Raw genomic sequence first — 23791 nt, 5'->3', positions numbered from 1 at the left:
TTTATATCTTTGTTATTTTCAAAATTCAAATTGTAACCCTGAAATTGGAGCAGAGACCTGTGTTGTCCTTGTTAATTTCCTTTCCTTCGTTAGTGAAGTTCTTTTTCATAATTTTGGTTTTGATGAAATTGGCATTCCAGCTATAGACATTTTTATAAAAAGGGTAAATTAGGGTGTGTTTGGTTTTTCCTTAGAAGGAAGAGAAGCACGTTTGAGTGCATTGAACGCTTTCTCTTTTTGTTTGGATGCTTTTTTTTCTTTAAACGCTAACGTGATTTTAGGTTCTTAACGTGCGTTTATAAGAAGCTGGAAATTGTAGCTTCTGCGTTTAGATAATCACGTTAGGATTGGATTTATTTTGTTTTATCAATTCTACCCTTTACTTCTTTGCTTGTAGTCCTTTTAGTATTCAAATATTTTAAATATATAATTATATTTTTTTATTAAATTTTTATTTTTGTTGATCCCATTAAAAATAACAAAGTAAATAAAAAACTAATTATAACTAAGAATAAAGTTATAAATAATTAAAAGTTATAGTTTAAAATAATATTAGATAAAAGAGTATAGAGAGTATTAAAAAAATTATAAGTAATATGATTTAATAAAGTACATTTTGATATATTTTTTATATATTATTTTTGCTTTTGATATAAAAATATATTTTGTCAATTTTATATATTATTTTTATTTTAGTAAGTAAATATTAATTTTATTATAAAATTAATTAATAATATTTATTTAAATAAATAAATTAAAATGATAGAATAATATAAAAAATTTATTTAATTTGATGTCTATTTTAGTAATTTTTTATCTAAAAGTAATTTTGAGTAGTGTAATCCAAACAATATTTACTTTACTATAATCTATTTTAATAAAAGATTACCAAACATAAATCATTTTAACACAAACTCACTTTTCATCAAAATCAAGTTTGCAAAATCAATTTTATGCAAATTCTCGTTTACAAACTGAAATCCAAACACACACTTAGAAGTAGTCATTGTAGTTGGTCAACTAAAAAGGAGTCTGGGTATAGTTATGCAAATCTTAAGAGAACTTAAAAGTATTATTTGAACATAATTTTCTAGGAGATATAATGGTGGTTAGGGTTTATAGGGTTTAGGGTTCGGAAATATAATTTTTATAGAATTTTATAAGATGAAACACCTTTAATTAGATGGCTTATGATATGTTTAAATAACAATGTTCAATATGCCTTAGTATTATAAAATGTATGATTGCGGATTTTATATAGTGAATGAATCAATGAATGATTTCACCGCACGGTCGATGATCACATGTGGGGTCAGCTTGTAATCATAATTAATATCTAACTTAGCATCTTTTCGTTTAGCTTTTGGGAAGTCCAAATCATCAATGTAAGAGTGATGACAATGCTATGCAACCAAATCGATTACAAAATATTACGGACCAGTCAGAACCACATTTGTTGTTTCCTTGTGACTGGTACCTTTTCTTTTTCTTTTTTGAAATAGCATCTATCATCCTATTATTGAAGATAAACTCTATTGAAGTATTAAAAGTTACATAAAAATATATAACATTTTCAATATCAATTATTCTATTTTTATGTCTAAAACGTTAACCTATAATTATTTATTAAAGAAAAACAATATTGGTCATTTCGTCACTCATTATATCTCTTTTATATATCATTATCAATTATTAATTATAAATTTGACAATCAAAATTTATAACATAATATTTTTTAATTATAATTAAAATTAAATTAAATTAAATTAAAATTAAAATATAACTATATTATATTACTAAGTAAAAAATTAAAATGTGTCACATGATACTCTCATCTAAATTGAAATAAAATATTTTTTTAAATTAATAATTTTTTTCTCTATCCGTTTATCTATTTCTCTCCCTTTTTTTATTTCTCTCTACCCTTCCCATCCTATATAATTCATCGTTTATATTTTATATTACTAATCTAACAAATCAAAATGTGGCCAATAAATTATAGTTCAAATGGCCATACTCACCTAAGAGGTTACGCATTCGAGTCTCCCTATCTTTAATCAAAAAAATCAAAATGTGTGACGAGATATTCTTTCATTATAATTAAAATAAAATCTTTTCTTCCAAAATTAATAAATTCTCTCTCTCTCCTCCTTTTTCTTTTATCATTCTTTCTCTTTTTTCTCTATCTCTCCCTACATTTCTTTTCTACAAAAAATTAAAATTAATAAAATAATATAATTCAAATAAATTCATAAAATTATAAAAAATAAATTAAATTCATAACTAAATATAATTAAAAAATATTTCGTAATATTATTCATATAAAAGTATATTATTATTATTATTATTATACTTTTTTATATTTAGTTTTAAAGTTTTACCGCTTATCTTTTTAATTTATATTTTCACTTTTCTTCTTTTAAATATTTATTACATATAATTTAAAAAGAATAATAATATTATAATTAATAGTTACAAAAAAGATTTCTAATATAAATTTTTTATACTAATATCTAATTATATTTTTATATATAGAGAGAGAAAATATTATTTTTAAATAAAAATATGAAAACTAATTATTTTTTTGTGTACAACAAAGTTAACACCTAATCAAATATAAAAGTATACATATCAAATTCTTTCAAATTATAAGTTGTATTTTATTTTGAAATACATTTTTTCAAGTTCTAAACAAAAAAAATCGTATTTAAAGAATTAAAGTTCAAAAATAGTGTTTGAAAAAATATGAATTTTTTTTATTTCTGAAAAAAATTTTAAAATTAATTATTAGCAAAAATTAAACTATTTCATATGAAAATAATAACTAAAAAACTTATTATTTAATTTTTTTATATGAGACATTGGTCTTTTTAGCCGATGATTATTTATATCCCTACAATCTTTTTATAAAAGTAGTTTGATTTTATAAGTTTTATCTGTCATAATATATAATATCAAAATAAAATTGATGTAATTCTAAAAGATTTATATTATAATAATATTATTACTAATAAAAATATTAGTTAGCCCCTATTAGTAATTTTTTTTATTTATTAATATTTTATATAATTAAAAGATGAGTTGTTTTTAAATGCCTTTCTGTTCAATAATTGTAAATGAAGACAGAGCTTCAATAAGAAGGAATGGGGGGAATGAATTAGGATCATATATAGGGAGAGGAATCAAATTGGGTCGAAATTTCAATTTGGTCATGTTAGCAAACTGTTGTAACATTTAGTATCTGTATGGCAACAGATTGTCACATCATCGTTGCAATTGTTGATTCATCACGGAACAGTAATTAAAAAATCACTATAATATCCGGAATTTAATCTAAAAGAGTAAGAGACTACTATAATAAAATTAGAATATGAAAAAATTAAATTAAATAATCTCATAAATCTAAGAGACTACGGTCAAAATTTAGTCTGCCGGATTAGTGAAAGTGAGACGTTTTTATAAAGATATTTAAAACGTTTTTCGAAATTAATATATATATAATAAGAATATTTTAGTTATTTTTTATAATAAAAATATTATAATTATTTTTTATAAAAAAATGTTAATTTAGAACAATTTAAAATATAATTTATTGATTTTTTAGTTAAATCAATTTATCTGATCTAATTTTAATAAAAATAATATAATTTAATTAATTATATGTATTAAATTTAAATTATTTAAAAATATCTTTTAAAAAAATATTTTAAACATCTTTATTTAAGTGGCTTCCTTAGTGAAATGTTTGATATGGCTTGCAAGGATGCATGGGCCATGTTTTTGTGATGTCATTTAGTAGAATATTAGAAGTGGATTTTCATTATCTTGGTTTGAATCTCATGTGCGACAGCGATAGTGATAAGGTTCAGAGTTGCAAAGCTTCCTTTATGTGGCATAAATAATTTTTCTTTGTTCCATTTCAAATAATAATAATAAGAGAATGTACGAGGAGTCAATAAAAATATTTATACAATGTGTATAATAGAGATTTATGGAGTATTAGAGATATAACTATTAGTGTTATTTTTTTTCATCAGCCGAAGTTTTTAGAATGAGTGGTATCATGATATGGTATTAGAATGCTAGATTCAAAAGGTCAAGAGTTCGATTTTTGGTGAATTCTAAAATCAATAATATGATAGATGTTTATTTTATAACTCAATAGTTCATTATCTCCCTAGCGGAATCCTATTAATAATAATAATAATTTGTGTTATTATCTTCCCATCTTTTTAGAGTAAGTTTACCATTAAACCACTCCTGATGGACTAGATTAATTTCACTCATTTCTATTAATATTTTCACTGTTTTTCTTATTTTTTTCCCCAATCGACTACCCAGTTGTTTCACGTTGTTTTCTTGACATCTTTTAGAAATATCAGAAACGAATTCAAATTTATATTTTACCACTATATAAATGTGTATAAAAAAGTTAGTCACAAAATTCATTATTTATATAAAATATATATTTAAAATTAATAAAAAATACATATAAATATTATACATACATAATAACTAATTTACTGACTAATTTTGTGTACACAATATTTTTAAACTAACTAGGCAAAAAGTTGATGGCACAATAAAAAAAACTCGCACAATTTCAAGAAACAAACCAATAGAAAAATGAAGAAAAAAAATTTAGATATCAGAATTAAAATTTACTTGTAACAGGCTCACTATTAAAATGGCACTTTAGTCTATGTTAAGACAAAAAAAAAAATTTCTATAAAGACATCTTTATATAAATATAAATACACATTAAAAATAAATTAAACCACACATATATTTATACACAAATACATTAATGACTGATTTTAATAGCTAATTTTAGTATACAAATAATATTTTTGTTATATAAACCATTAAGTTATTCAATTAACTATTTCAAACCATTTAACAATTCACAAATATCATCTTTACATAAAAATATCTTTATAGAAGGAATTACCAAAAAAAAAAATTTGAGAAGCTGCTTTATTTACTCAACAAATATATCTTTTTTGTGACACAAGAATTTAGATTTTAAAGAAACGTTGTCACCGAGGTAGTGTCCGGAATGTGTCTCGGACGAAAACCGAGAAACAAAGACAATTGAGAGAGACAAAAAAAAAACCGTCTCTATGCTTGGTTTCCACATAATTTTCAACATGCTTTCACTTCCATTGGCTCCAATCCAGCACATTGAAAAAATAAGAAACTCAAAATACACGGTTTCACTTTTCTCCAATAATAACAAATTCAAAAAAGCAAAAAATAATATTACACAACAATACCTAAAAACAAGAATACAAATAGCAATATTCTAACAGAACCAATTCTGACAGCAGAATCTGTCTGGATCATGATTTTGAATTTGCAATCACCCACTGAAGGATCTCTCTCGGTGACAACAGAAAGTCCAGGAAATTTGCATGCACTGTCCATTTGATCATTCACCTGAAAATAGCTATTAAATGCATAAGATATGTTACCTTGAACATCCAAATTTCCACATGAAGTTCCATATCCAAGACTAGTGCAATCAGCATTTTGGCACGCATAAGACACACTCGGCGCAACTTGGTCGCTGTTGAGGTTCGCCGAAGGCTTCATAATACACCACTTTTTAGGAAGATATGCGACGCCACTAGCAGCTACCAAGCCGTTCGGACTTGTCGGTCCAAGGCTGAGTTGGTACTTTGGCTTTCCGTCGTAGTAAAACAATCCCCAATGGCGTTCGAAGTTACCTGGCTGAATGCTTTTGCTGTCTTCATCTATGAGGCTAAATAGGTAGGCATCGATCGGACCCGGCCTCATTGGGGTACCTTTTCCGCCAAGATATCTAGACGTGAAGCCTTGGTTGAAGCGTTGGGCGTATTGAAGGTTCGCATTCCGGTCCCCATCTGTAGGCCACCCAATCTCTCCGACAATAATGGGCAGGTTTCCGAAGCCATTCTTCTGCAATGCCCATACTAGAGTATCATGGTTAGCATCAAACACATTGTCATAGATCTTTCCATTGTCGTTTATAGCACTCGAGAAGCCATTGAAGAAGGCATAGTCCATTGGGAAGTTGGGATCCGCGTAGAGGCTGATGAAAGGGTAGATGTTTACAGTGAATGGAGCATTGTTCTGGCTCAAGAAACTGACAATTTTTATCATGAGATCATGGATGTCTGTCCTGAAGTCTCCGTCGGAAGGTTTATCCGACGAACTTTGATACACATCAGCATTTAAAGGGGTGGTGACTTTAACCCTGTTGCCCAAACCAGCCTTCACAAGAGCTGATTGGATGTTTTGAAGAGCCGGAAGGGTTGTGGACTCGAACGTTCCATTGTAAGTTGACAAGAAAGGTTCATTTCCCACGGCGACATACCTTGAAAAAAATTACAAGAAATAATGGTTAGGGAGATACACATAATGCAAACAATAAAAAAAGTAATTCATTGTATCAAAACAACATTGTAAAATACTAAGATCTTGCAGAATGAAATCTCAAATCATTTCTATTCCATGATTCCACTCTTTCAAAAAGCAAAGAACAATAGGACGTATTCGGTTTGCATTCTCATTTTCTGTTTTCATTGTACCAGCTTCAAGTTTTACTAGAAAGAAACCATTTTGATTTCAATGTTTCCTTTGTCACTATTTTATTCACAAAATCCTGGAAATAAAAGCCAGAGCAAAAACAAGGTGGCCTTTATTTCAATATAACTCCCTATGAGATCTTAATTACACTCGACTTCCAAGAGAATTTTCATAACATTGGACCTTTCAATTTTTACAATCAAACAGAACAAATAATCTGTTTTTGTACACGCCTAAAATAAAACTGATATGGATTTTTTATTTTTGATGGCTCATGTCATATTTTATAAGTCCTTATTTCATCAATCAATGGTGAAAACTTAATAGTACAATTGCACAAATAACTTGGCAATTCAACATCATATTAGAATATAACTTGATAGCAACAACAATTGAAGGCAAGCAAGTAGATACAAATAAGTGAGAATGAATTAATCAAAGTTTAGAATTTAAATTGGACTAAGCAAGAGCAAGAGTAGTTTCAGCAATATATGAATTTTAGAAGAAATAATCTCTATGAAGATGGCATACATAGTAAATTGAACTATGGAATTCAACTCAGTGATGCCAAAAGCAGTAAATTGAGCATATTTGGAACTGAGTTGATTTTGAAATTGTTTCAACTTTAGTCATGTAAATATAGAGGTTTTCCATATCAGGTTATATTTGACTTCTAAGATATGAATCAATTCAACTTGAATAGATGGAGTTTCTGAATCAAACCAAATCAATTCTATTCAAAATTTCTAAAGGACTAAAATTAATCATCCCTTTCAATGATTTCAAGCACATCACAATCAATTCCAGAAAAAATCACACCTAGAAAGAAACACAAGATTTTCACTCATCCAAAGTCATTTTCTAGTTGCCACATTTTCTTCCCAAATTGGATAGCTCCATCACTCCTCAAAAGAGAACTACCAAACCATAAACAAACTCCTCAAATACATGCATAAACATAAATAACTATTCCACATTCAAAGCTATGAACCACACAAACTAAGAGGCAATATAGTAAAAGATTCAAATTGATGAATTAAGTGGCAACCACAAAAGGGGATCACTCACAAAAACATCAAAGACCAAAAGGTTGAACTCTAAATCAATGAATCAACAAAAGACCCAAAGAAAAAGTGTTCTCTTTTTTCTTTTTCTACCTGATGTCTACTCCACCAGATGAGATATGAGCTGAGATATTCTTTGAGACCCATTTTTCAGCAGCTTGAACACTGTTAGCAAGTGTGTAAAGCATGTCATTTGGGATACCAACCATGACTTGGATCTGAGTCTTCTTAAGAGCCTCTAAGATATTTGAGTCAGCATCAAAAAGCTTCACTTTCTGAATACCATTGTCTTTTAGCATTTTCACCACTGTTGATGGTGGCAAAGGGTGTGTTGCTTGTGTTCCCCAGTTAACACCAATTCCACTCACCACTGAGCACACCAAAAGTTCAATGAACAACACCATAACAAGAAACCTCTTCAGTTTTCCACACCCCATTATAAGACACCCCAGATAAATGAAGAGTAAAAAATCTTGCTTTTTATTTATATGGGTATGTCAAATTTGAAGCTCGAAACTCAAAGGTGCTTTTTTTATTCCTGGGGTTTCACAAGTTTGTTGCTTTATTCTATAACCAGCTATGAAACTAAGTAAAGCAGAACTTGGATAACTGTTAAAGCATGAAACTCGAGAGAGAAGAGTACTCAAGAATAGTGATACAAAAACAATGGTAAAAATCACAAGTAGGTAAAAAGGGGAAAAAAAAAGAGAAAAAAAAAACACCCTAACTGAAATTATTCAGAAAGCAACAAAGTTAAGGGAGCTTGAAAGCCTAAAAAAGGTTAAAAATAAAAGAGAAGCTAAGAACGGATCTCTTTGAATAGCAGAAGTGCAGAACCTTTGTTCTGCTTAAGTGCTTTAAGACTTAAGCTGAGCTGCTTCCCCAAAACAACAGAGAGACAAAGACGGAGAATGAGGATGTGTGTGTCTGTGTGTGTTTGAGAGAGAGAGATAAAGATGGAGAGAGAAAATAATGAGTCCTTAATGCATTATTGAATTATGAGACAGAGCAGAGAAGCTCAATGGTGGGGGGAATTCTGTATTAAAAAACAAGACGGTGGGTAAAATAATTATTTATAATATTAGAAAAAATATAACATAAAAACTTATTATTGTAATTATTTTTAAAATATAGATATAAAGGGTAATGTATTTTTTAATAATATCCCAAATCAATTTTTAAAATATTTTTAGTCGATCATTTTTAACCACTAAATTAATCTATAAATTTTTATTTCGTTAGACAATTAGTATTTATATTAAATNATTGATTCATCTAATTTTTTACTAAAATTTAATATAAAAATTAATTTATCTAACAAAATAAAAATTATGAATTGATTTGTTAACTAAAATGTGTTGAACATTAAAATATTCTAACTAAAATTTTTTAAAAAATTGATTGGAATATTACTCTATATTTTTATATAAAGTAAGATATTTAGTTTTTAGTTTTATTTTTAATTTCTAAATTTTTTATTGAAATATGATAAAATAGGGAGAAGGGAATAGAAGTTAAAATACAAGTGATTGGTTGCTTTGAGTTCTTCGACTTCTAGTTTAAATATTTTCATTTTTCAGATTTTATAAGAAGATAAAATAAATTTTTAATATTAAAACGTGAAATATTAAAAAGAAAAACGAATCCAACCCTAAATATCTAGACTTTGCTGGATATTAAATATTTCTCCAATGGTGAGGGAATCTTTTTTTTGTTTGGGAGAATTAAGAAGCCAAGTAATCACATCACACAAAGTGGAACCAACCCTTTTCCAAAAAAGAATTACATAGAAAATCCCACATGCTTGCAAATTGCAATAAATGGCTTTAATTTTACTCAATTTTTTGTATATCTTTTTTCGTCATAACTGTTGAACCTGATAAGTACACTGTGTTGTTGAGGTGTGGCCGTCCCCAGAGAAAACCACTTTACTTCAATTCATAGACTTCAGATGCCAATTCCCATTCTTACATTATATTTTTTTTTATCTTAACAAAGATTATGTTACAAGATTTTCTCTCTTTATGTTTCGGCTACATTAATTAACGGTTTGATATGGTTCTGTATATAATACTAAGGTTATAAACTATAAAGTGTACATGGAAGTGGAGACAAAAGAAGAAGAGCATTTGAAGATATAGATGGCATTACTTGTTGCAAATTTAATTAATATCATATTATGAATTATTAATAGTTAGACATGATATGGGTGTATAATAATCTTAACGTTTAAGGTATAATATGTTTTCCACCTCATTATCCAGCAATGTCCAACTGCTTCTTGTCCTTCTTATCCAAACATAAAGTTTCTTGCTAGAGTCATGCTAGACTAACATACTTTTGGTTTTTTCTTTTCTTTTTTTTTTAAATTTATTTTCCCCTCATAATTGGGGTATATATTGTTAAACATGATGATTACTGTTTTTTTTTTCCTTGTAAGCACTTTGATTGATTAGATAGTTGATTTAGAGGTTTAAATTTTTGTATGTCCAAAATGCATATTAAATCATTAATGCTTGGTTAAAGAATATTTTTTCACTCACTCTCGTTTTTGAATTACACATTTTTTAGACATATTTATGACTAACTATTATTTTTTAATTATAAAAAAATAATCATCATAATAAATGTATTAAAATTTAACTTTATAATGAAGTCGACTTCACGTGAAGTTGATAACTGAGAGCCGTTAGATGATTTGACTGATTTGACTAAATTTTCATCTAACAGCTTTCAGCTATCAACTTCACATGAAATCGACTACATTTGAGTTTTCAATCACAAAACAATCTCACCACTCTCACCCAAACTTACCTTTTCACATTCAAAGGCAGTAAAAATTAGATTTCATAGCACGCGACTCTCCTCTTACTCCCAACGACGCTGTCGCCAGAGTCCATTCAATCGCATTGCCGTCTCTGAACCAGTTCTGGCAACACCGCTCTACATTGAGAAGCCGCATTTCACTTGGAGAGCGCCGACAACCCTAGCCCACACGAAGCTAGTTCGCGCACCGTTGCTGCCACGCACACGCATCGTTGCCGCTCCCTCATGCCATTGCTGCCACTCACTAATCCGGTGCCAAACGTCCTCTACACGAAGTAACAAAAATCACAACCAGGTTCCGCCATTTGTGCCCCGGTTCCTTTTTTTTCCTTTTGTTTAAACTGGTATTGGAATAAACCTTAGGAAATTCCCGATGAAAATAGAGAATCCAGACTGAAAGTGATTGGAATCATATTGAATGGCCCTGCTTATAACATTCTGCATATTGGACCTCTTTTTGTTATCAGTTATAACTTTTCTTAATGTTATTCTCAACTCCGAACCCCCATAGTCCTTTAGTAGTAGCTTCTGCCAAGAATGAACTTAAACTTGTACAATAGGTTGGTTTTCATTATTAATTTTTGAGTAAATACTCAATTTGGTCCCTAACTATTTGAACGACGAACAAAACACCACTTGAAGATGTGAAATTGACCCACTGGACCCCAATCATACACGAAATTGCTTATAGCAGACCCTGTAACCAGATCTGAGAAGGTGGAGTGATGACATGTTAGTTTCTACGCCACGTGGATACTGCCTTCCTCTAAATTAAGACCAATCGACCCCTTCCAGTTTCAAAAATGGCATCCTCAAGGCTGGATTGAGTCTCTTCAAATTAGGGTTCGGATCTTTATTGTAGCCACATTTGGGGATTACTATATGCAAGTCATGACTGGAGAAGATGGTGGTTACTACTCACGAAGCAAAACCGAGATGGGTGCCGATGCACAAAGCGAGGGTTCGAGTGCGAAGCTGGGCTCGACCGGTAGCTTTCGGAAAGGTGTGAATAGTAGGAAGAAAAAATTTACAGCACCTACATGTAACTGCAGAAACATATGCCATACTGTTTGAGTCAAGCACCATAAACAATCCAAACAGACTCTTCTTCGGGTGCACCTATTTTAAGGTAAACATAAATTAAAGTGGAACATTCTCCAGTTTCACATTCTATCTTTCTTTCTTTCTTTCTCTTTCTTGTCTTAGCAAGTTCATGTGTTGTTGCAGATCAGAACTACTCACTGCAAATTCTTTGCTTGGCTGGATGAATATGTGACATCTTTCCATGCTAAAGATGTTACTTCTAATGAATTAGTGGACCAAGTTAAGAGATTGGAAGAGAAATTGCAATCCATAGAGTTGTTGATGGCAAAGGATAGAACAGGGATAAAATCTAAGAGTACTAAATGCAAGACTATTCCAACATTGTTGGTTGGAATTGCAGTGGCACTGTCATTTTGGGTCTTATTCAGCGAACTGTATGGTTGAAAATTTTGTTTTTAGTTTATAAGAACTAAGTTAGGATATCAAAATAGGGTTGTGTCATGGATATTTATTGTTGACAAATGTGTGAGTTTATATGTAATATGTATGTTTTGCAACCTTAAAAATGAAAATAAGTTGTTATTTTCTGTTATATTCACTACATGAATACTAGCAACTTCATTATGATAGGTGATCCAAGTTGACAAAAGTAACAAAAAAGTAACATGGTAACATTACCAGAGTACTTGTAACCAAATTAGTAGCAAATAAGTCCATTTAAGGTACTCAAAATACATAAAATGAGTCAACCAAAATACATAACTAGAATAACCACAGTAGAGGCGATGTCTAAGCTAAATCAGTACTGCTGCACAACATAAGTAAACTAAATCAAAATACAACTGAGCATTAAGTTTAATAGCATTTAAACCAAAACAAAACATGGGATCCCATGTACTACAGGAAGACCTTTCAAAAAGAGTATTTCATGGTGAAAAGGTTAATTAATCCTTCTTTGGTAGATTTATGCCTGGGGTTGGAATGAACTTAAGCAGCGTTGATGAGGTTCGGTTGCCAACTGCTGCTATTGTCTCCACTGAAATAGCTTCACCACTGATGTTAGGTTGTACACGAGGAGGTCTTGGGTCTGAGTAGGGTTTGCATTAGGTTGAGGTTGTGGAATGGTGGTATTTGCATATTGTTGTGTTACTGGTGGGGCTGGGGGCCTTATGCCAATGTTTGCCATTGCACCTTAGGAGCTTCAGGTTGAACCATAATGGGCTGTTAACATAAAGACAACCAGCAACTCAGTACAGATAAGCACACAATAGGCTTCAAATACACAGCAATAAAAATGGTTGTTGTTACCTCTGACTGTGGGGCAGATTGTGAGACATTAATTTCCTTTGCCTCACCTATGAGCCTCTTTGGCATCTTTTTTTTTTCTTTCTAGCCTTTTCCTATATGAATCCAAAAGTGAGATTCAATACTGATCTTGACAATATACACAACACAACAATTAAATCCACAAAAACATTATGTCCTTGCAAACTAAAAGGATCCATTACCACTGAGTTGACCAAGGGTTCATCACTGACATCTGCAGTACCTATGTTAGTTTGACCTGAGCCTCCAACCTGAGCACAATTAAAAGACCATGAATGCATATCCCTTATCTTTCAAGACAGAAAATACCCTAACAAATGTAAGTTCAATACAGATAAATACCTAACCATTATAAGTATAGTACAATTTGGTCCCTGAAATCACAAATATGTACTTGTTTTGTTTGTCCATTTGCATTCTGCACCCCTGCAGCTTGATAGTCTGCCTCATCTCCATTATGCACGGCCAATTGTAGGTTAGAAGCCTTTGATTTTTTTCTCTTTGGTTGCCAATCATGTCTTGAAGGTGCTCCCTTGCAAGTCTTGTAATAATGCCCTTTTTTTCCGCACTTGCTACACGTGACTTGAAAAGTCCTTGTAACCTTGTCACCATTAGTTTGTGCTGGTGGGGGAGCTGCCTCTGACCTTCATTTTTTCGAACGTCCAGCCGGTCTTGTTCTTCCAGGTGGATCAGGCTTTGGTTGACTTGCTTCTTCCCATATCTCTTAACTGTTCACTGATTTTCCACACATATTATAAGTGGCCCTAACAGCATCCATTGTTAGCAGTGGACTAACAAAGTCCTCAGCAGCTCTGACCCTAAGTTTAGATATGGCGGCAACAGCATGCACACATGGCATACCTGGACGGAACAATAACAATACATTGATTTCTATTATTCTAAATACAATCCATTATTCTAAGTGTCTACTAATAATGTCCATTTGTGACTTCCAGGCATGATAAACTTGTCTATCCTCTTCTGTTGAGCTGGTGCCAATTTTTTAGTATATGAACTTAGGATCCATTTATGGTTGGCCATCTTTTTCATGATTGTGCATCTAATCTCCTCTAACATTGTCAATATTGGCTTCTTTCTAGCAGCAACTATCATTACATTCCATACTTCATACATGTTATTCGTGATGCTATCATTTTTTTGAAATTGACTAAAAAAAGCCCTGCACCACGCACCAAGGATCAATGCCATTCATATATTCCCATGCACCAGTGTTTACACTCTTCAGTTTCTCCATGGCATCCTTGAATTGACTATGTGTTGTGCACCTTGAGGCTTGCCACACAAGTCCTTCAGTTTGTTTATTCTTAAATCTTTGTCTGAAATCATTCTAAATATGCAGCACACAATGTCGATGGTATGCATGTAGCATCACCTCTTTCATGGCACGAACAAGACCCTACAAGTAATACATAGACTCACAATTAATCACATTTAACACGTTGGTTTACAATATTTTCTTATAAGAACTTATGTAGATAAACAAATATATCAACCGTATTTATAGATCAAATCACATTCAACATGTTGGTTCACAATATTTTTTTATTAAATGAAAAGACCACATGTACTCTATATACTTCCATTATAGTTAATTACAACATTTGAACCTACATCTACTATTAGTGAATAATAATCTCAATAACAGAAAGCAACTTAAGAAAATGCAAAAAGCAACTTAACAATTCAACTTAAGAATATTCTAAAGAAAAAATAAACATCAGTTTTCTACACAAATGTTTTCTAACCTTCTATTGATCATACATAAAGTTCTATCCATGTGTCTTGTGATCACCTAAATCCTCTTCAAACTGAGAAACCACATTCCATTTTCTGTATTTTCAGTTTTGACCACTACATATGCAATCACAAAAGAGTGATTATTGGCGTCTTGTGCAACTGCCCAGAGGAGCTGACCACCATAATAACCCTTAAAAAATAGCCATCTAACCTTATCAGTGGCCTACAACCAACTTTAAACTTAGTCTTACATGCCTAATTACCAAGTACAGTCTCCCTGATAGCCTTAAGAGTCTTAGTTATCATTTTAGGATGTACCTAAACATTCAAATCTTGCTTCAGATGTTCCATGGCCTCTCTTGGACTCAAACTAGGTTGAGTTGCTATCAGCCAAATTACTCCCATAATTCCTCCTATAAGTCTGCTCGTCATGGAATGTCTTAACCTCAAATGAAAATGTAGTAGAATTTTTAGCTACGTATATCAACCAAGGACATGTCTCTTCCGCACATCTAGCTCTGACCATCTCTTTTTCATTTTTGATGTACATGTAGTCCCTGCCACATGAAAACATCCTTCAAAGCTATTTTAAACCTCTCCATTTATTGCGAATTGCATTTCCAACTCAAACCTGATATTACTATATTCATTGTCTTCATTGAAATTAGGATCTGCAACAACCTTTTCATCCTCTGATGAGATAGGGGTGTGAAACTCTTCAGAGGCATAATCATAAATGATTTCCTTTTCAGACTCACTTTCAACATTTGGGTCTCTGACACCTGCTCCTATTGGGCCATTATTTAAGCCCATATCTTCACTAGCCACCGCTAGAGTGTAACACCCTAATTAGCGTAAGCCTTACCTCACGTCGTAAAGCAAGGGTTAATCAAAGGTTACAACAGTTCTAAGCTTTTACATGTATTATATAGAAGGACAAGAAATTAATATTATCTAGAAGCCCGATGAAGAATATAGATCAAAAACAGGATTTCAAAAGCGCAAGACGTACTAACGAAGCTACTGACTTAAATCATAAGAAACAGGTATAGAATAACAAAACATCATAGTATAATAGTATAATATCATAAGACACTAGCTACGACTCGCGGAGTTTAAGCTGGCTAGCCATATACAATATATAATAATAATAATAACTCAAAAGGACTCCGAAAGATATCTAGATCCTCCGCTTTTGTCACCAACCAGACAACTCACCGAGGTGGGTTGCGACCTGCATCTGAAAAACACAACAGAAATATGGTATGAGAACCGGAGCCTCTCAGTATGGTAACAGTTCCCAGTGATGTAGGATATAGACCCCGGGACGCCAAAGGCAATCCTAGACTCCATATCCATCACAAGAATTCAAGCTTAAAGCATACTAAACCGAAACAGCATAATATGTAATCCCTTAATACAACTTAAGTCATAGTACCAACTTAGGGTAATCTATCTTAGGAAATTTCTACTCTAATCAAATACCGCTGCCCCACAGCCTTCACCAACTGATCCATCATGCGATCTCATCGCTACCGCCGTCTGAACCTCCTCAACCCCAGTAAAAGCACAAGTATATACAATACAAGTAAAACACAAGTAAAGGTATATACAACAATTAATACAAGTAGCAATTTGACATGTTAAATAGATAAGGAAAATAATATCAAGTCGGCAAAGCACACAAACATGTAGAAAATGCATATGATGAATGCCTGCCCTACTGGTTGTGATATCACATTGTCGGTTCAACTGCCAACCCGACACATCTCCATGGAGATGTTGCCCTTCGGATTCATGGTGTGGGAACCCCCGAGATATAGTGCTCGGATCACTATCCAGGGTTTTGCGCTGTACGCTCTGATGATCCGAAGGGATGCGAGCGGGATCTATTGCCACTGACCTCACATCTAAGCGCAAGCGGGACGAACTACCGCCCTTACGCCGCCACCGCTACCTCGACAGGCGGGATCCAACCTCGGCCCCTGCCAGACGCATAACGTCTTATAATCTCAATGAAAAGTGATACAGTGGTTTTCAAAAACATTTGTAGTACAAGATGGATCCATCACTTCATTCAGAGTCCTCGACTCCTTTCAACCATTGTTCATTGCACAATTTAGTTCCTTGCTTTCACATCTCATTCACCAACCATTCAACACACATCCTCAAACCTTCCCAGTACAACAGAAACCTAGTACTCCGTTTGCTAACTTTTTCCAAACAATAATGTCTAAGACCTTTAACTCATTTCCCATGTTTGAATGCCCAAAAATATGCCCAAAAGTCTTAAAAAGGTGTTATAGAAGCTTACAACCTCGTCGGAAAGGTGAAATAGTTAAAAACAAAGCAAAATTTGAGAAACATGACGTGTTCGTCCGCACATGGGTGTGCGTATGCACGCCCAGGAAATTTTTAAAAGTGTGCATACACACAGGGGTGTGCATACGCACAGGTTTCAAAACATAAAAGGATCTATTCACTCGCACAACCTGTGCGAGCGCCCCCAACAGACTGGCCTCCCCAACGTGTGCATGCGCACAGATTGCAATTTTTCCTTTGTTGTGCGCGTGCGCAAGCTGTGACAATGCTGCAGACAGATTGCCTGCCTCTGCGTGTGCAGACGCACAGGTCTGTGCATGCGCATAGGTCACCATTTATGCAGAGTGGGTGTGCGCACACAACAGAACACTCAGAATTCTATAACTTTGCAAAATTTTCAGATTTTCAACACTAACTTTGAATGATCATAACCTCCTCTACAAAATTCTAAATTTCACAAACTTTATACCGATTTAAAGGGTTTTCAAAGATCTTTAACTTTAAATAAATTTCAACCAATTTTGAAAATCGAGGCAAAAGTTATGATCAGATAAAGTTCACCAAAATTATACTTTTATCCAAAATCACAATTTTCATAATTGCTTTGGAAATCACAACCAAAACCAAACCAACCCAGTTCAAACTCCACATTTCATCATAATCAACCCTCTTTGTCATTTTATACCAAATTTACCATATTTTTCTTCACTTTTCCTCATCCACAACATCCATATCAATACATCTCATATATCAAACTTCATTATCAATTTTCGACTACATTACCAATCATTCAACACCAAAATCACATTTATCAACATAATTCACTCCTCAATTTCACAATTCATTTATTCTCATCATATCACTATTAATCATCATTTTATCAAACATCATCATACAACCATATCCAGCAATTCAACAACCATTCAAATCCAATCCTATCCTATGGGTCACTAGCCTAAGTGTCTATGAATGTTATATACTACATAGAGAAAACCGAAACCATACCTTGGCCGATTCCCAGTATGAACCAAATGAGCTTTCGACCAAAATCTAACCACCAATGTAGCTCCAACAAGCACCAACAAGCTCCAAACTCACAATAATCAAGCTATATACATATAAATCACCACAAATCAACCTAGGGCTCATCATAAATCAAAAGTTCACAAGAGTTCAAAGCCTCTTACCTCTTCCAACAGATTTGGATGTCAAAACCCAAAGATAAGCAAGGATTATAGTGAACTTATTCATCAAAAATCACAAAAACTCACTTAGCCATAAACCCTAGGTACCCGAAATTTTGGAGAGAAGAACTGAGGAGATTTTGAGCTTACCTCTAGAGTTTTCTTGGATGAGTTTTGTAGAGCTCTTCACAAGGAACGCGTAGCTGCTAACGACACGCAAATCGAAACTCTATAGCTCAAGATATGAGCTTGGGAAGATTGAGGTGAAAAGGGTTTTCTTCTTCCTCTCCCCCCTTTCTCAATTTCTAAAGTGTGTGTGTGTGTGTTTGTGAGGCTAGGGTTCATTAAATGAACCTTTATATATGTTGGACTTGGACCCAACTTGGGTCCGGTTCAACCCGTTAGCGTTTTTAGTCCGTTTTGGCCCAACTTCGGGCCAAACCTTTAAAATTAACGTTCGATTTTTCATTTCTAATGTTTTTCTAAGCTTCTTGACTGTTTCAATTTTTTCCGGCGCAGCACCGGGCAGACTTGAACCGGTTCAACTGTCGATTCGCAATTTTTCATGATTTTTCGCAGAAAACACATTTTATGACTCGGAAAGACATACTGATTCCAAAAATGATGTTTAAAAACTCAAATTCTCACTCTAAATTTTCGGAATCAAATCGGGGCAATATAACCACTTAATTAACGATTTGATTAATTGCGGTTCTTATATAGAGCACCAGGCCCAACTTCTGCACTGGGTCCGACTCCACTTGCACCTGACCCACTAAGTCCTAAACCATTATTACCTGAATTTTTTGCATCTAACCCATTTGTCCATGCTCCACTCTCCATACCCTTCCTTAAAACATGTCATTTTCTCCTCTTTCCAGCATACTTCTTTGAAGATTTTTGAGATGACTTTTTTGGTGTAATAACTTTTTTCCCCTTTCTATAGTCTCTTGATGACTGTGAAATGTGAATCACTGTTCTCACTCTCATAACCAAGTGGAGGTGGCTTGTATGATTCATCCTCTGCACTTTCATAACTATCATGTGAAGAAGAAGAAGACTCTGTCTCTACAATCACATGTTCTACAATCACAGGTTCTTCACTAACAGAATGCTCAAAAAACACATAAAACTCCTTTGGGTGATCATTGTTAAGGATATAGTTATACATGTTGTTAATCTCCTTGTCACCCTTCAGAATGTACAATACAAACTCCATGTTAGAGCAATTACAGTCCAACTAATACATTGTCTTGTAGTCTAGATACCCTAAACTCTTAAGCAGTTCTTCCAAGTCTTTCTTATTCACAAGATCTACATCCATGTGAGGAAATCTTGTCACCTTCCCATCTCTGTAACATAAAATTCCATTTCTATCTCTAATAAATCTACCACCATGATAAAATACAGGCACAACAAAAACAGACATCTGCATCACATTAAAAAATGACATTATATACACTTCAAAACGTTGACCAACATAAATTTTGGAACTTCAACCCACAAAATTTAAACGCAATAAGGATAAAAAAATTGTGATTTTCCTGATCAAATATACTTTACTAAAACAAGTTTAAACTTTGCACATGCCCTACTTTGTCCTAATTTGCAAATAAATAATTACAGAAAATTTAATCCTAACGAAACCGATTTCTCAACCAGTACAAATTTTTCATCATAGCTTCCTATTACAGAATATGACCTATCTGATGTTCTTCACTCACGCTAAGTAAAACATGAAGAAAAAGGAAGAAGAACAGAAATGCCACTCGCCGTGCCCGACTACTCTTGCAATGCAATACCGTCGTCGCAAACTCGTCGTCCCTGGAACCTTATGAGTACATACCTTAACTCGCAGGTCGTCAACGTCAGGTACAGTTTTTGGAGGGAATGAAGATGAAGGGTTTGTCTAGGTTAGGATAAAGCATAAATGACAAAGGAGAATGGGGGATTTTATGGAAATTCAAAATAGCCTTGACGATGCCGCTTTTGAAATTTGGAGGGGTCAATTGGTCTCAATTTGGAGGAAGACAATATCTATGTGGCAGAGAAACTGACATGTCATCACTCTACCTTCACCCATCCGGTTGCAGGGTCCACTATAAGTAGTTTCGTGTGTGGTTGGAGTCCGGTGGGTTAATTTCCTATCTTCAAGGGGCGCTTTGTCCGTCGTTCAAATGGTTAAGGACTAGATTGAGCATTTACTTTTAATTTTTTTTTCATGTCACTAATATTGTGATTTATATTAGTTTCTTCTATTGTCCTAGTTCTGTCACAATTAGTTGCTGATATGGTTGAAGTTGTCATTCAATGTCCAGCACAAGAAGAATGTTGAAGGCTGACCAATTTAAAAAATGTCAGGGATTTGGAATATAATACTGTTCATCCAGTCAGTTCAATGAGAAAGCCTTGTTTTAGTTTGTCGTTGATGTATGATTATAGAATACTTAATGATGAGAAAAAAAAGATTTCATCTGATTTTAACTTGATAAATGACCCTTGTCACTGCTACATATTGAAATGAATGATATAATAACAGATTTTCTGGGTACCAAAGTGGCTAAGTTATTGTTGATCACAAAGTTTTCTTACCTTTTGGTTCTCTTAACATTTTGATGCAAGAATGGATAAAAACTACTACATAAAATAATTAGTCTGTGATGAAATTTAATTGTACAAGTCTAAGATGAAGAGAGACGATATGGAGAATCATACCTATAGGCTATCGAACTACAATTATGCCACATTTATAAATAATTTTATTACTTCAAAACAATTGCTTCCTCTAAACATAAAAGGCGAGGCATGAAAATTGGATTAACAATGAACATGTAGTACAAATTATTACCATGCTGTGTGAAGTAAACAAAAAAAATTAAAAGAGAAACAAAAAAAAGTACTATGCAACGTTTTCCCTTAACGCAGCAGTAGACACATACATAATAGATGGTTCATTAGAATGGGATGCATTAGAAGCATTTGTCCAGTAATTTAGAATTGCAATTAATTTTTGCCTCAAATTATTCAATTTAGCCTTCACTTTGCTCAGTCTTTCAAATTCCAACTTTGTTGTATGCGAGTGCCCTTCAAATGCAGAGTTCACCCTCTTCATTTTATCTTTCAGCAGTTTCATCAAGCATACATCATCACTGAACTCCTCCAACTCCTCAAGAAAAAAAAAAATACTATTTACCTTGATATCATTTATAGTAGTATTAACCGTCAAGCACATAATGCATAAAAATTGAGGCTACAGAATTTACAAATAACAAATTTTGAATTTAAGCAAAAGACCAATGCTATAAACCAAATAAACATTCACTTCTCATATGAAAGAACTATCTGTATACATGGTGAAATGAACATATGCTTTATTAGTTCTTCAGTAACAACTAACAGATTGACCAAAATACCACCCGTGCACCATGTTTAAATGGCATAACTCAAACAAGCAATTTCAATTCAAGCAAAATTAAACTAAATCAAATCCAAACCATATAAGAAAAGAAACATGTGGAACATATGCATGTCGGATCTAGCAAATCAAGTAACAGAACAATGGTATAAACCAGACAAACATCTATTTCTCATATGAAATAACTATCCGCATATATAGTAAAATAAACATCCCCAAATAATGGAAAATAAGGTTATGAATTGAAGTTAGTATAAAATACTAGGATTATCAAAAAAAGTTAGAAAAAGAAAGGGAGATTCGGTTGGTGGTACTGGATATTGTAGTACTAAGGAAGTAAGGAGAATAAATCATGACCAAATAAATAAATAAATTTACAAAAAAAATGGGAGAATAGTAGCACCTTCTCTGATTCACCAACCATTGGCTCTTAGAAATTCTGCATCCTGCAATACCACCTTACTCTTGGTCCCACTAAGTCTCATTATTTTCAATGATTATGCCATAATAATTAGAGTAATTAATTAAATATTGAACTGAATACTATATAATTTGATTATAGGACCACTAAGTACTAACCTCAGCTCTTTCTGTTTGAACTCGTGTGTTTGAATCATACTTAAGGAAGAAAAGAAAAATTCACATCAACTCCTACATCTATAACTAGCTTATAATGTACATTACAAGTTACAACAAAGGGGTAATGTGTTATGTCTCCTCTAACACTGCACTTCACATGACACTTTAAAAACATATGACACGAATGCATGCACTTAAGATAAAATAATTCACAATAATCTTTCAAAAATTCTAAGATCATATTAAAATATAATTTTCATGGTTATCACTACAAATTTACTATTGTAAACTCAAAGGAATAAATTAAATTTTTACACATCAAATTCTACACTAGATGCAAGCCTTGCTGCTCAATAAAGAACTACTCCTAAAACTTCTTGACATTATCAATCTTAGAATTCCTCATGCAGTTTTTCTAACAAACATAAATATGTAATCTTATAAGCATTTCCAGACTAGTTGAATGATCTGATACCAAATAACGTTGCTGAGTATTCACAAGGAAGGCACAAAATTCATCTTCCCAAACCTGCAACAGTATTTGTTTCTACATTTAATTATGCAGCTGGTCTAGGTACTTTCATGCCAAATCCATGCTTCAGTTTCTCAACTCTGTAAAACAATAAAATTGTGGTGTAAACAATCATATAAGGAGTCAAGTACTAGGACAATTTGAGCAATAAGCAAACAAAATTGAATCTAAGCACTTTTTTTTTTAATTAAAAGAAAAGGAAGTAAGACTGACTTAATTCTGGTGAAGAATGAAGATAGATAAATCTCTACTACTACCTTAAAATAGCAATCAAACTTAAAATCTGAGATAAAATAGTGAAGAGGAAGACAAAAAGGTATACAATAAAGCAAGCATTGCACAACTAAACTAGAGATCTTATAGTTAATAAATAATAACTAAAGCATCCTACAATGCTAAGTAATATTAGAAGCGTAAGTGCATTAGATACAAAGAGATAGGCAGTTACTATATAATATAAGGACAGAATCAGCAGAAACGAAGCACTTAATCACATAAGAAAAGATGATGTTTGTTTGACACCTAGGGAAAAGAGAAGCGTGCAATCGTGGAGAGAAGTCGCATCGGCACACCGTCGAAGCAGGGGGCGGATGTTCGCCCGCGTGACGGCGACTCTAAACGTGTGGCACAAGGACGGCGGGAGGACTGCTTCGTGCCGGCATCACAGTGGAGGCGGCGATAAGGGTTCACGGTGGCTGCAGCGGTGTATTGGGTGTGGTGAAGATAGGGTTTAGGGTAAGTAAAATTGGAAGTGGGTAACAGTAAAAGGTGAAAAGTGAAATTGAGAATCTGGTAATTAGGCTGGGATATGTGTTTTATGATTGTGTGTGTAGCCCTTTGTTCACCATTCCCGTTGTATATCTACTTTTTTGGAAAAATCTGTTGTTCACCATTGCCGTTGTACATCTATTTTTTTGGAAAAATTTCCTACATAAACCTAAAAAAAAATTTAAACATATAAATTTTATGAATTTAATTTAGATTAACAACACAATTCTTTGTCAATACGTTTAAATATTTTAAATGAAATTGTGTTAATAATGACATTAATAAAGAGTGATATAATTTTATTCTATTTTAATAATTTGAATAAATTGTTTTAATAACTAATTTTTTTATTTGTTATGTGATTATTCAATAAGTTCAATTCTGGGTGAAATTCAATTATAAA

General features: G+C 32.7%; 1 protein-coding gene and 1 long non-coding RNA gene across 2 annotated transcripts; both read right to left on the bottom strand.

The window, feature by feature from the left end:
- Positions 1–5102: 5102 nt before the first annotated feature.
- Positions 5103–8649, bottom strand: LOC107495349 (glucan endo-1,3-beta-glucosidase 5). Its single transcript, XM_016116475.3, has 2 exons — positions 7728–8649; positions 5103–6358 (listed from the first exon to the last, which is right to left on the bottom strand). The coding sequence occupies exons 1-2, from the start codon at positions 8069–8071 to the stop codon at positions 5263–5265; spliced, it is 1440 nt and encodes a 479-aa protein (XP_015971961.1). The 5' UTR covers positions 8072–8649; the 3' UTR covers positions 5103–5262.
- Positions 8650–20946: 12297 nt separating this feature from the next.
- On the bottom strand, positions 20947–23473 carry LOC110272856 (uncharacterized). Its single transcript, XR_008010749.1, has 3 exons — positions 23143–23473; positions 21913–22700; positions 20947–21260 (listed from the first exon to the last, which is right to left on the bottom strand). It is a non-coding gene; the product is annotated as an uncharacterized LOC110272856 (long non-coding RNA).
- Positions 23474–23791: the final 318 nt, after the last annotated feature.

Source organism: Arachis duranensis, chromosome 6, assembly GCF_000817695.3.
Source record: "Arachis duranensis cultivar V14167 chromosome 6, aradu.V14167.gnm2.J7QH, whole genome shotgun sequence".
NCBI lineage: Eukaryota > Viridiplantae > Streptophyta > Magnoliopsida > Fabales > Fabaceae > Arachis > Arachis duranensis.
The sequence above is the reverse complement of the archived record's forward strand: the minus strand, read 5'-3'. Positions and strand labels throughout refer to the sequence as shown.